Here is a 15,017-nt window from a genome sequence, read left to right as displayed (position 1 = left end):
AAATCCAGTATCACCTCACTCTCACTGGAGCCCCACTAGCATTTTGTTCTCTATTTTTATTGCTACAAACATTTTGCTTTTACTTAACACAAATCATAATAAAATTTTCAGTCTCTGCTTTCATCTTATGGGTTTTTTTAGGTGCTTATTCATGAATTTGGATCTGAAAGAATTATCTGTGCTCTTTCTTATGTCCTTAGAAAACAGATCAAAATTAAGTTGATCACTTACAGCATGTTTAAAGCCTTCTCTATGATTTCTCTCTCTAAGGAATCAGAGTTCTAGACCAACTGAGTCCACAAACTATTTTTCTGAGTTTGTGAAACCCTGAATAATCTTGTGGTTCTGCTTCCCTTCATCTAAGTTTAAAAATATTGATAAAAGTATTTTCTTTGGCTAGTTTTTCTAGAAAAAAGATCATTAAATAGCCTATAAATCACAGCCAGTAGAATCACATCCTGATTTTTCAGAAAGCGTTTGATGAAATCTACTGCCAATTGCATTCAGGAATATTAGTTTCTTCCCAGTATTAGTGACACCGTGTACTAGAATCACACAGCTCTCGGTATTAATAATCTTTCTTGTAATACTCTAGTTTGTCATCCATTTCTGATTTCATCCCTAGGGGACTTCAACAATCTCCCAGCATCAACACAGTAAAATCTTCCTACTTTTCATACTTACTCCAGGTCATATCCAAAGCTTCCATGTGTACGTGCCTCAGGAAACTGGTGGCTGGATTTGTGTGACTAATTCATTTCCAGTTCAGTGGCTATCAAAAGTGGGGAAGATACTCCACACACACACACACACACAAAAATTGATGCAGTACCAGGATTTTGTGCAGCAAATCATCATTTCAACTGATAATTTAGAATATTAAAATATTTAGGTTTGAGAATGTCACTATAAAAATTTAACTAAATTTTTTTTTTTTTTTAATTTTAACCAGTTCTGCTCATAAAATCTTCTTGACTTCTCAAATATTTTTTGCTGAACATAAACTGCATTTTTCAGTCAGAGAACTGTTCATCTGAAAAAACTGCTTTGTCTCTCTTCATCTTTATACTCCCATGTTTTCTTAAAATTAGCTTCAGCTACAGCTGTGGAAAAATGATAATATGTGATACATACAGAGTAAATATCTTTCATTATGTATTATTTGAAAGATTTGCAGTGAAACTTTTAGTACATACTCCTAACATATGCTGTTCAAAGTAGATTTGAGTAGTGATAAATTCTGTAATAATTCAGAAACTCTGACTATTTTTATCCTTTCAATGAGGAATTGAAGGTATATATTTCTGCTTTTCTCCTGTCCTATAGTTTTTATCTTCTGGTGTCTTCATTCAGCAGCTATAATGGAATAGTAAAGGTGAAACAAAAGGCATTGATCCTTTCTGCTACAGTCTCAATTTGTTCAGGACTGCTAAATGCCAGGCTTGCAGTCCCTCTTCTTGAGCATCTTCCTGTCCTTTACAGGTCATTCAAGTCTGCTTCATTCTGTTTGAGTACAAACTGTTCAATAATCCAGAATGGAAGTGTTAAAGGGTAGAATGCATCCTTAATGCTACTTGATTAAAATAAATATTTGCAGGTCATCCTCTTGCTCTGTGTAGAGAACCTTTTTTTTTTTTCTAGAACCTTTCTTTAGTGGAACTGCTTCTGCTGTACAGTCTTCCCTATTGCTTGTGTGCTGTGTTTTCAGACAGGAGAGCAAACTGCCAGGTATACAAAGCTAATGAGAGGATAAGAGGCAAAAATTTTTGGTGAAAATGAGTCACCAACATTATGAGGAGCAATAGATTTCATGTTCATGTTGATGAAAGAGACAACAGTTAATCTCAAGAAGTACTGCAATTTTATCCACAGATTCAGTTGCAACAGAGCAAGCCTGACAAAATGAAGGTTCTGAGAAGGAATATGTCCTTTGCTTCATTCTACATCAGGGTAATAATCCCCAGAGAAAGAATTTAACAATTTAATTTAAAAGCCAGACATTAACACTGAAACAAATGAAGTAGCATGGCGAAAATTAGGCTTCTGTTAGTAAATAATAGAAGCCAAATTGTTTAAAGCTGGAGCTTTTCTGGTAAATTTGGTGGTGGGAGACTAGATTCTCTACGCTACATGGATATGATTAGCTCAGCATGAATTATCAGCCTGGATGCAGTAATAGCAGCTTTAGTTCTGTCATATGTGGAACGTCAGACTAGATGATATGAGTGATGTCTTTAGTAATGAATTCCTAAGAGGCTAAGGAGACTAAATTGGGAGTTAGGATAGTTGGATACAAATACCTCATAAATTACAAAAGATTTTCTTTAGTTGAAATGCTAAAGTTTTTATGCTTCATGAGATGATTGTGCCATCCCATGGAAGATGCGTAATATACAATGTTCGACAACCTTTGTCATAGGATATTGAACATGCAGTAGCTATCAGATTTTCTACATTTGATAGCACCTGAGAGGTCACTGGTAAGGGTTACAGACTTTGCTAAAACAAAGTAGAAGATTTTACTGATAGCTGAAGATGCCTCATATTAAATATCATCTATAAAACACTTAGATCTTTGTGTAAATAATGAAAATAATTGTTTTATCTTTTACATAAGAACTCGGGGAAAGGATTTGCAATGTTGGACCTGTTTAATTTTTGTTGCTGTTGTTATTTCTTCACTGCTGAAATGGTATTCCTAATGTTTATTCTTTGGACGTTCACCTTAATATAGATTAGATTGGTTTATCAATGAACATGAAGTGTCACAGGTCTATTACTGGCTTGGAGACTTTCATACTGTTCCTTAAACTACTAGGAAGTATAAGCAAGAATTAATCCCATGTTGCCATGTGAAATCTAAGCATAAATGAAGCAAAGTACCTGAATAAAATGGTCCGGATTGTATAATAATTGCTGCTCACTCATCTTTGACACTTCCATTTCCTCCCTCACTAAATACCTCTACACCTACCCTGGAAATACTGTAAATATTTTTCATAAAGGGGTAGCTTCTAATGAGAATCTTGATGTTCTACAGATTTGCATGGAGTACTTGAAGGGCTGCTTATTTGAGAAAGGAGAATAAATCCACTCTATTTCAATAGAATGACAATGGATTAATTCAAAGTTTTAATTTTCTACTCATAAGAACCAGGAAGATTTTCAAATATTTTTCCAATTATACTTTGTGATAAAACATTTTGAGACGCTGCGTGGCTCCACGAGCACCTACAAATTCTACATGTGTGAAAACTGCGACCTTAAAAATTTGATAGCGTCCTTCTGATATCAGATAAGCCACAGGTCACTCAGCATTAGACTAAGGATAGAGTTCTGAAATATTTACTACCAGTTGTAATGTTTATTATGGATGTTGTTTCAGCAAAGTCAAGAAGTTTGATCCCTAGCTCCCTTGGAGAAATTGTACAAACACAGACATGGTCCTGTGCCCCTCCCCCCAGCATGAACATGCTATGAAATTAAAAGAGCATGTATTTAATTCGGAGGTATTTCAGATCTGTTTTAAACTTGGCTGGCTAACAACCAGGAAAGATAACTAACAACTAAATAGCACTTTCTCTGTGCGAAACCATTGTTGTGCTAATAATTTCCGAGTCCCTCTGTAGGCTACGGTGTTTCATATCTTTCTCTCGCCCAGCAAGTTATTTTGCACTTAAGCACTTGAATTTCTTTTTTTGAGTGCAATCTTATTATAATTTTTTTTTTTTTTTTTTTTTTTTTTTTGAGCGCTCAGTCTTCGTTAAGGTTAGCTAAATTCATGAGCTATCTCCAGTTAAATAATTTAGAATTGTATTTCTGCCTTGTAAATTCCTCCTTTTCATTCTGGTATCATCTGCTAATGGCTGTACTTAATTTTCAACCACTGATGGAATCGTTCAGTGGCGTAGTAGTTTTAACAGCTTTTAAAAGGAGTCTGTATGCTCCCAGACTGACCATCAGCCACACTCTGAATACAGGGCTGTTCACGTTCTAGCAATTAGATTTTGAGTATATCTAAGCTGTTTGCTCAGAAGAACGTTAACATTCACAGTGGCAATAACTTTCTAATATCTATCATTCCTCCTACCCACAAAATTAGTTAATTTGTCAAAGAAGAAAGCTAGATTAATTTATACTGTTTATTCTTGATATATCTCTGCTGGTTATTCTTCTTTCACCATATTGACCTTCATTATTTACAAATTGATGAGTCGTGTGTCTCACTGTCTTTCAGACATATTGTCCTCATTAAGCTACACTGATGCTCACACAGTTGATGCTCTTTTGTAGAGCTGTCAGGTGTGTGTGCTCAGCCTTAGCACTACCCACCTCAGCCATGAATAGCAGCTTCTTCTACTTTAATGCTCTGGATTCTTAATTTTTTTTTTTTTTTTTTTTTTTTTTTTTTTTTGGGGGGGGGAGGGGGTGGGGATAAGGGGGGGTCTTCCTCCCTTCCTCCCTTCCTCCCTCTCGTATACCAATCCTCCAAAAGGTGGAATGTTGTACAGTAAAGCCTGGAGAACACAAAAGTTTGTTTAGCTGCTCTCTGAATTTTCTGATGTGGCTGCAGCAAAACTTTGTTCTTCCACTGACGAACGTATGTAATTGCTTTCTTTCACATCTTCCTGTTACAACTTTTTCCCAACTTTCACCTCTGTGGGAATATTTTCCTTGTTGGCTTTGAAAGATGCTTCTGCAGGCAACTGGGACAGCCACTGTGCTCTCTGTGGGGGCCAGGTTTGTTCTCCAGGAATAATGCTATCTCGGGTCTGACCGGAGGCCTCGCCCTCAGACAGAGTGAGGACGTGGGGAGCTCTCCCGTTAAAGAATTTGGATTACAAAAGGAGAGTTGCGATGTGCTGGGAGGGGAGTCGCTCAGAAAAATCAATCTGAATGAATGAAAGGTATGCTTCAAAGGTAGGCATGGTAGAAATCAATGAGCCCCCCAAAGAGGAATAAAAATTGATTTTCTTTGGACTTTAGTATATGCCTATTTGAAAACAAAGTATATTAAATTAAGACCAGCCTAGATTTTGAATCAGCCATGCACAGAGCAGTTCAGAAACATTTAATACTTTAAACATTGAATCAGGTTTTCAGAAAATCACTATATAAAAATAGCTTATTATTTTTTCTACTTCTGTCCTCAGCAACACTTGGTATGCTGTTGATACTTGAAAGAAATAATGAATAATACTGAACAGTTACATTAGTGTTCTCTGTATTTTTTCTGCCTGGAGTTGTAAGATAAAGGATTTTAGTAGAGGAATGAAAGCAATATTTTAGATTACATTTTTAATTTTTTTTCCTTCCTGTTGCCTGGTAGAAAGTTGCAAAATCCTTCCTAAATCCCTTGTAAAGACCTAAAACAATCAACAGGAGAAAAGAGTAGGAAGCATTCATACACAGAAGCTGACATCTTCCCTTACAGTCGCTGAATTCTTTCCACATCAGCTAAACCTAGAGCATCCCTGTGTCTCAGCGAGTCCAGCATGCGAAAGCTGTACAACAATCACATTTCATGAAATGGATCAAAAAAATAGAACAGTGTTTTTTGTAGATGCATATGTGGGAATACAAGAAAAACTGTTCAGAGCAGAAGCTGTGGAGCAAGATAAACAGCATGAGAACCAAGGACACCTCTAGAAGAAGAACGAACGTCTCATGGCTCTGATTGGATAAGCGCCTGTGTGAACGGTTGAAGAGTGTTTTGTAGAATGCTCTGTTGACATGTAAAGGTGGATTAGAAAGTTGTAGGGGCGGATGGGAAAGCTAGAAAAAGAAAACTTGTGAAGGTATATAAGTGATGTGAGAACTTGTAATAAACGGTTTGGATCATTCACATCTGAGTCCGTGCATCAGACGCTGCACGCATACATTCTAGACATTTTCATTTTGGCTCACGTTCCACAGCAAGAGAAGTCAGGAATAAGTTTACTGGCTTCCACCTGGGCAGATTAACTCTAGGAGAGTGTTTCTGAGGGGAGAATTTGTCTTCTTGGTAACCACGAAAGGGAAAGCCTCTTGTGGGGATTGTGCAGCAGAGACCCCAGGGATGAAGAGCCTCAGCTGGACGCAGCCATATGGAAGGAACTAGGGACTCCCTGGAGCATTTACACACCACACCTTGCTGGAGGCTCCATCATCCATCCCTGCTAGGGACTGAAAGATAAAGCACTTTCACCTATTGCTGAGGTCTCAGGACGTTGTAAATCACATGGAGCTGCATGCACAAGGAAGGAAAATTAAAACCAGTTTAGTTAGAAACCTGATGCACTTACATTTTCCTAGGAATGCTGAAGATGCAACGACAATAAACAACAGAATTTAACAGGAACATTGTGTTTATTCATAGTACAACTTTTGGAAGCGGATGGTAAAGAGCAGCGCTCATGCTGCTGCTCGACATGTTTTTATATATGGAATAACACTTGCTCATTTAATTTTCAAAAATAATTCATGGGAGAGTCTGGTGTACTTCACACGAAAGCTGTAACTGAAGGAAACGCCAAGAAAATCCTCTTCCTCCCTCAGTAGTGGGAGAAACAAAACACAAGACCCTCGTTGAGAAGCCGGAGATGTGTACGAGTGCAGCAGGCGACGCTTCAGCCCGCTCCCTCCCTCTCCCTCCAGGCGCAACACACGCAGACACCGCGGCAGACCAGAGCCCCGCTCCCTCCCTCCGTTTGACACCCGGAGGCCGCGTGAGAAAGTCCCCGCAGAACTCCTGGAGGGGGAAAGCGCCACGCTCTCACGGGTGCTGCCCCTCCCGGCACCGCCTCCGCGCTCGCCCAACTTTCATTCATTGTTGGCGTAGCCGCCGGCCCCCCCCCCCCACTGCTCTCCGGGCCGGGCCGGGCCGGGGCGGGCGGCAGCGCAGCCAGTGAGCGCGGCGCGGGGCGCTGCGGGCGGGGCCGGGGAGGCGCGGCCCCACCGCCCCTATATAGGGCGGCGCGTGGGGCGCTCCCGGCTCCGTGGGAGCGGGGCGAGAGGCGCCGCGCCGGGCGAGGCGGAGCGGTGCAGCGGTTCGGCGCTGACGGCCGCTCCCCGGAGCACTTTCCGCGGACAGCGGCGGTGGGCACCTTGCTGCGGAGAGGAGAGCCAGCCTGCGGGCGGCGGTGCCATCCTATTGTTCAAGGGGGCGAGTGAAGGAGCCGGCGTGTCGCCTCCCTTCTCCGGCTTCTCTCCGCCGCAGGAGGAGCGCCGCCGCCGGGTTGTTCGGCACCGGCGGCTCAGGTGCGGCGGCGGAGCGGGCGCGGAGCTTTCCTGAGGCGTTGCGCCTCGTCGGGCTACGGGAGAGAAGGAAAGTTGCTGCCTTTCCTGCGGCGAGCCCGGGAGCTGCCGAACCGGCCTCACCTGGAAGGACTGAGCGGCCGCCACCTTTCCCATCAGGTCCCTCCGCCGCAGCCGCGGTATCCGGGAGACCGCGAGGAGCGGAGCCGGGCGCGCAGCTCACCGCGCTCCGCGATCACGGGAGGATCTATTGCTGTGATCTGTCACCGCGGAGAAGGAGGTGGTGGATGAACTCCCTTCCAGCAGGGCAACGAATCACTTCTCGAGCTGCTTATTATTATCGGCCTCTAGGACCAGCCCTTTCCTGCTAAACTTGGCTTGGGAGCTTCCAGCAGGAGGGGGCGCGGGGGGTGGAAAGCCGAACCCCGAGCCCAACATCATCTCGTGTGTTTGACTTTTTCTTCTTTTCTTTTTTTAATCTCCACTCCCTCTTCCTTCCGTGAGACAGTTTGATGAATGCCTGCCAGTGGGGGATGATTTGCTGAGCCCCGCAGCAGGGCTGTGTGTGCGCGGTGCAGCCCCACCGCCGTCCCCGGGGGCTGCGAGCGGCCCGCGGCGGGGACACGCGTGGGAGCGGACGCCGCGCCAGGAGGAAGCCGTGGGGGAGGCACGGCCGGGAGAGGAGCACGCGAAGGAGCCGGCGCCGCTGAAGCCGAGAGCCGAGTGCCGCTCGTCCCCGCCATCCGACGGGTTACGGAGGGAGGGCCCGGCCCGGCCCCCTCCCCGCCAAGTTGCCTTCAGCCGCGGATCGCTGCCACCCGCCGCACTTTGCCGGGCTTGTTTGCTCGGCTCGGCTCTGGATAGAGAGGACTTCGCTTTCTCCGCACCCTGAAAGTTGCCCGAGCGCTCCCCGCGGCGAGGTGGAGGAGGAGGGCGGCGCGCCCCGCGCCTCCCCGGGCCCGAGGCCGGCGGGCCCCGGCCGGGCGCAGCGGGCGACGATGATGTGCGCCTGGGGGAGGCTCCCCCTGGCCCTGGGACTGCTGCTGGTGCTGGCGGGCGAGGCGGCGCCGCAGCCGTGCCCGGCGCAGTGCTCCTGCTCAGGAAGCACGGTGGACTGTCACGGGCTGGCGCTGCGCGGCGTCCCGAGGAACATCCCCCGCAACACCGAGCGGCTGTAAGTACCCCGAGCCGGCGGCTCCCGGCGGGCTTGCGGCGTCCGCGAGACAGAGGTGGCCCCCGGGGGTCCCGCCGCCCTCCGTGTGTGTATATAGCGAGGGGGTGGCGGTTCCGTCCCCTTCCTGCTCTGCCCTTTTCGCTGCGGTGCTCGTAGTCCCGCGGCAGCCGCCCCCCGCGGAGCTCCGCGCTGCCGCTCGCTGCCGGCGTTGCTACTGTAGCCCCTTCCCCAGCCGCACAGCGCGAAGTTGCGCCTGAACTGCGGCCTTCACCCCCCACCCCAATCGCTTTTTGAGAGCATTCGAGTGCCCTCCGCTGAGAGTGCTTTCCAGTCGTGGAAGCGCAAGCGTGTGGTCGGCTCTTTCCTGTTATTTCGGGGGGGTCTAAGGGAGAGGAAGAGATAAGTGCATTATTTTTTTAACCTCTAATAACTCATCTAAACGTTGGGCTATGAACACATGTCTCAAATGATGCATTTCACTCCGAGTGTCAGGGACACTGATTTCTGCTGAGACTTGTGTGGTTTCTTCGCAGTGGTGTTTCGGCCACATGTGGTACAAACACCAAAAACAGTGACTTTTTTTCCAAACGCGTTGGGAATGAGCTGTAATTGTCAGTGTAGTTTCTGTGTAATACCACTTCCTAATAGCTTACCTCAGGAATTGCAAAGTCTGGTTTTATTTGCAGCGACTGGAATTGAGGGAAGCTGTTATCCAAACCTAAAATGTTATTTAAATAAAAAGAGGAAAAAAGGGGACAAACAACTCCAGAAAAGAAGTGCTAGCATACAAGCAGAGATGTCAGGGCCTTAATCCAGTTTTCCATCACTTCTGACCATGCGTTGTGTTCTGCAGTCAGTATCGCTTCCTGTGCCACATGTGAAGCGTTCAGTTTTTGTAAAATGCTGTTCCCAAGTATTTACTCTACAACAACTGTACGACTGCTTCAAAAGCTAATGTTTGCTGCAGCAAGTAAAGCTCTCTTCTACCTATGTAGAAATAGTGTGAAAGCTGGAAGTTGTTTAAAATGTAGAAGATTGTCCTGATTTCAGTCACTTGTTTGGTTTTGTGACTGTCAGTCTGTAACCTTAACAGATATTGTCGTGTCCATAAAGGAGCTTTACTGGTTTTCTAGCTGCAGTTCTAACAGAGCAGATCTGACCTGCTCAGACAGGCTTAGGCTGTTCATTATTGCTAAAGATAAATGTGAGCAGTATAATGGTAGGAAGAACTCACTTTGTGAGGGTCTCTGATTACAAAGTTTGAAACTACCACTGTGCAGATAAACTCTCTTTCGGTCACTTAAGTCTGGAGTTCACACAGTGTTGCAGGAATGGCTCATTGGTATTGTTCACGTTTGCTAATTTAAAAACAAACAAACTTGCCCATAAAAACAAAGTATTTTAAGGAGGGGAAAAAAATCCCGAACTTCTGAATGTTTTAATTTTGCTGCTTATGAATTATTCTTCTCAGGGACCTTAATGGAAATAACATCACCAGAATCACCAAGACCGACTTTGCTGGTCTAAGGCACCTTCGAGTTCTGTAAGTTCTCTCTTTCAATAGCTAATACTTCTTGGACTGATCCTACAGCTCATGTTATAAAAACTGTTAAGCTAGTTATCCTCTAGTTTATCCATTGCTTTGCAACTATTGTGCTACTGCTTCTGAATTTACAGCCCCTCCCCCATGACATAAGCTGGTAGAAATAAATTAGCAAATGCCTTAAATGTCATCTTGGTTATCATTCTTTAAATCTCTTCTTAAGGCTATGAAGTGAATGGAAGTTTTAATTTGGTTTGTAACTTGTAAGATAGAGCTTAAGCTTAGCAAATTTATAGTTCCTGTTCAAAATGGGTACGCTGAAGCAAAGGGGGATTCATTAAAGAGGAAAAAGTTATTCCTCTACTCAGTATAAAAGCAAGTCTCAGGCAATGATTATTGCTTTTCTGCAGTTTCTGGGTAAAAAGAATATACTTTAAACAGTGAATTTGACCAGGGAATAATTAAGATTGGTTCTGTAAATCCTCCTGCAAGCATTATGAAGCTTTTCCACGTCTGGGTTTGGGGGAAGGTAGGGTAAATGAGAGCAAGTTTAAAATACTGTACAATTAGCTTAATTGTTAAGGCTGTTTTATTTGAGCAAATAGTCAAATAAAAGCATTTTTTTCTTCTTAAACACTGTAGTAATTTTTAGTTTTTGTTAAACTATTATTATTGTAACAATTCACTTATTTTTTTTTCTGCATGCCACAGTTCTGTATTTGTGTGTTGTTCTTACATGAGACTCATTTTGCTTTTGTACTGTTCATCTGGGGTCTTAAAGCTGGAGAGGATTGATATGTGTGCAGCATGTATGTTTCAACTTGGGACTCTTGGGACTCTTCAAGCAAATAAGTAAAAGTAACATCATTTTAATGAGGGTTATTTTTTCCTTTTTTTTTTTTTTGGCTATATGAGCCCAAGCAAAGTGTGGGGTGATAGTGGTCAAAAATGTTGTGTTGGTTGTCACTCTAGAATAACTGTAGTAGCATTTTAATGAAGATAGGGCTGTCTGTAAATGACTGCTGTTAATGCAACAAGTGGTCTTGGAGCTGTTAAAACTTACGTATAAAAATTTCTCCGTTTCAGTCAGCTCATGGAGAACAAGATTAGCACTATTGAGAGAGGAGCATTTCAGGATTTAAAAGAACTGGAGAGGCTGTAAGTATTTCTAATCCTAAATGTATCAGAAAATAATTTCTTGCCAAATCAGGTGTTAAAGCACACATGTTTAAACTTGGGATATCCTTATTGAGACACAGAAGTAAGAAATTCTCAAACAATTTGTATGGATGTTGAGGGGAAAGCTTGATAGAGCAGTCCAGATTTGAGGTGTAAACTTCAATATCTTACTGAAAATATCTTGAATGTTATGAATGTATTCGCATTTTAAAAAGTGTCCATGGGTACATAACTGCAACAGCCTGTTTTTTGGGTGTTGGGTGTTTTATATGATTTCTCATTGGAAATTACTGTTTGTTGTGAAGTCATCTTGATACGTAGCAGTAGCTGAATTTGATGCCAGTTCTTGCATAAAGCTTTTATGAGGACTTAAGAAAAAAATATGAACTAATTTTCTGGAATGAATGAATGAATTGAACTTGACTTTTAAAAGTAAATAAAAATGCATGCTGCAGGGAAAGAGAGAATTTTGTCCAGTGAAGCTGAAATGTGGACATCGGCTTTTTTTTTTTGTGGCAGGACGTAAATAGGATATGAGTAAGAGGGTAGAAGAGAAGCTGAACAGGTTTGGGAATTAACTTTCTGTGTATACTTGCTACATTTTCTCAAATGAAAACATTGCTTAAAATGCATTGTACAACTTCTCTTACAAAATGGATCTCATTAAAGGCCAGATGCTGACAGTTGAGTATAGTTTGAGCTTGGAGTTAGGAAACCCTGAGAAAGCAACTTTATTAATGTGTGTTTGTGTAGAACTATAGGGCTTTCATTATCAGGCATCTTAGTTGCTGCATTTTCATTATATCATGTTTTTTTTTTTTTTTATGCAAGCCTCTGGGATCTTGGTTTCACTTGCATTCACTGGTGTCTTAACTTCAGAACAATCTCTCTTCTGCACTGCAAAGGAGCACTGGCTTAAACATTTTCTTGTAACAGCTATACTCTGAATCTGTGTGTAAGACAAAAACACTCAGCCATTATTTCTTGTAAATATAGACAAAGCTTTTCAAGGAACTTAGTAATGGCTAATTTATAATTCTTTTATCTGAAATATCATGGACTTGAAATAATTGTCTCTTCTTTTTTCTTCAAATAAAGTAACCTTTTGACCTCAAAATTGGAAGTGTCACTGTGGAGCATAGCATTTTCTGAATAATTTCAAATTGGATTGCTCTGAGAACTGTGTAGTCAGATTATTCAAAGTCATATTAAAAGACTTAATGCAACACTTTTTACAATGTGTTTTAAACTTTAGTATAAAGTTTAGGGACTCAGTGTAGCTTTTCCTGCTGAGGAATATATTGGAATAGTATGTACACATTCCTAAATTTGGTTTATGGGATGTAACAAGAAATTAAACAGTAGTGTAGTTTGTATTGCAAGAGTAAGAACATATAGATGAAACATTAATAAACATTAAAGAAAGTGCACTTTAGCTGTGTATGTGACTTGATACTGAGATACAGAGTAGTTGTGAAATTTGAAAACACTATGTAGTCAACTTCACTTCTTGATTATCTTGAAGAAAGTTCCTGTTACATAATGGTGAATACTTTAATAATAATAATAATAATAATAATAAATCTTGAGATTAGCAGGTAGGTTAAAAATATATTTAGTCATAAGAATTCTTATGTTGAGTACAGAGTTGTGATACTGAAAATGACAAATTGGACTTCAATAGTTAATAATACTTGTAAGAAATGTTCACTTTCACTATTACATTTTTGCTTTTTTCTTCCTGACAAATCAGTGAAATACTTTGAAAGAAATATATCACACATCACTGGAACATTTATAGTTCAGAAGAAAAATTCTGATATCTGCAGCTGCTGTTGTAGATTATTTTATTTACTCTATAGCAGGAAAACTGACTTAGGGAGTTCAGTCTATTTTACACCCACAAAGTTAGATTCTGCTTTGTCTTCAGAATTATTTTGTCTGCTGCAGTAATTGTCAGAGTATTTTTAAATTTGCTGAAATTCAGTCAGTGTTAGGTGTGTGGGTGACTTGTAATTTGAATAAATACGCAGGATGTCTTTAAACTGCCGCAGCTGTTGGCTAAGAGCAAATATTTCATATTTGTGAGGAAAAGCTGAGAAATTTCTTCTTGTTTACAACTGCCAAGCCCATCTGACGAAGGGCCATTGTTATCTGACAGCCAATTCATCTCCTTGGGATTCTGAAATTCAGGACTATTTCTCAGGGAACTTGTGGGTACTTGAAGTGTTTTCTTTTATACAATAAATAGCAAGTGCTTTAAACTGTGGGGTTTTTTTTAAGATGTAAATGCAGTATGCCAGGCTACTGCAAAATAATATCTAATGTAGTTCCTTCTGTGTTGTAATGGAAGTGTGTAAGAGTTTTAGTGGATCCTAAATGAACCTGCTTTGATTTATAACATTTCTTACAAGTTATACATTTTTTTTTCTTGTTAGATTATCTTATGCTGGAATATATGGGCTGAATTTGAAAATGTTGTCTGTTGTTCAATACTCTTAATGTGAAGAGTAAACCTTTTACAGTATTTTCTCTTTGTGGAAAAAAATAAATCTTTACATGAAGTGGTGCTTCTCGCATGTTTTTTAAACTGGAATTTGAGTAACAAAATCACTTCAGTTATCTGATTTTTTTTCAAGGAGATGCTTGGTTGATCAGTGATTTACTCATTGTGAATACCCATTTGAAGATGGTAAATTTGTGCAAAATGCTGAATAGCTTCAACTCTTAAGTGTTCCGGGTCATCCAGTCCTGCTTCACTTTGCAAAATTAAGTCTCTTTGTGAAGAAACTCTGTTTTCTTTCCAGAAGAAAATTGATTAAAACTATGTATGCGTTCCTTAGGTAATTAGAAATGCTTTTCCTGTAGTTTAGTTGAGCTACAAGAGGTCTGTAGCATGCTAGATATAAAACTCTGTACGCAATGCTAACAAGAATGTGTCACACCAGTGTGATTGCAGAGCTGTAATGGAAACCACAACCACAATAAACACTACTGTAACAGGTGATTGTTACGGCAACAGCACTGCTGTTATTTTCAGTTAGCAATAAATGGTCCTGTAGTAGTGCCTGCTATGTTAGGACTGGGAGAGCATTCCAAGGGGAAAATCAGAAGCTTAATCTAGGTTTTAGATGTGTGTGGAAAACTGAGTTGCTGGGGAGACCCTAGTGGAGATGAATATGGTTTTACTGTAAGCCTTTTAGTTGGATACTTCTCTGAAAAGTCTTCAAATGTGTATACATTGCAGTGTTCCTTTAGGTATAATCCCTGGCAGCATTTTCTGAAGGCTCAGCTCTGAAGGGGTACCAGCTTTGGCCCAAACCAACTTGGTACAATGATGCTTGAGCTCTGAGCTATAACTCTGCTCTGAATATAGTTGTCTTTACAGCCTGTATCTTTAGTGTTTGAATTGTCATCTGTGTTGTGTAGATGCTTTCAGTGTTTGGTAGAACAGCTCTCTTTGAGTATGTGTAGCTCTGATTCCAATGAATGGGACAGCTTGTACCTTCACTTTCTGAAAACTAACATCTTTATTGGTCGCAGCTTTAAAAATTATTTTTAAAGTCGTTTGCCCCAAGGCCTACATCTTCTGAGCTGTTGTAGCTACTCTTGAAGTAGTTCCAGTGTTTTTACAAGTTATCCTCACCTGGAATGAAGTATTTGGTTGAGGACAGCTGCTGTAGACTATGAACCAGTTCTGTTATGAGCTGCATGTCTAAAATTTCTTAGTTCCAGAATTACAGTTGTCAGTGGTTTACGGGCTGGTTTGACCCAGTTCTGTGACTAGTGGGGCAGAGGGATTTCACAAAATCCATGCCTCTGGAAAAGGGAAACAGGGGACCCCAAAATAATTAAAAACAGCAATGTGATCTGAGGAGAAACAAA

General features: G+C 41.6%; 1 protein-coding gene across 4 annotated transcripts in view; it reads left to right on the top strand.

The window, feature by feature from the left end:
- The first annotated feature begins 7,287 nt into the window (after positions 1-7,287).
- The window catches only part of SLIT2 (slit guidance ligand 2), a 244,645-nt gene continuing 236,915 nt past the window's right edge, over positions 7,288-15,017 (top strand). For all 4 annotated transcript variants that reach the window (XM_090139613.1, XM_090139614.1, XM_090139612.1 and 1 more), the window contains exons 1-3: positions 7,288-8,410; positions 9,882-9,953; positions 11,040-11,111. In XM_090139613.1, coding sequence (XP_089995739.1) covers positions 8,235-8,410; positions 9,882-9,953; positions 11,040-11,111 — 320 coding nt within the window. In that variant the 5' untranslated portion in view covers positions 7,288-8,234. The remainder of the gene's footprint in view (positions 8,411-9,881; positions 9,954-11,039; positions 11,112-15,017) is intronic.

The sequence above is a fragment of the Phasianus colchicus genome, chromosome 4 (genome assembly GCF_987193195.1).
Source record: "Phasianus colchicus chromosome 4, bPhaCol1.hap1.1, whole genome shotgun sequence".
Taxonomy (NCBI): domain Eukaryota; kingdom Metazoa; phylum Chordata; class Aves; order Galliformes; family Phasianidae; genus Phasianus; species Phasianus colchicus.
The sequence above is the reverse complement of the archived record's forward strand: the minus strand, read 5'-3'. Positions and strand labels throughout refer to the sequence as shown.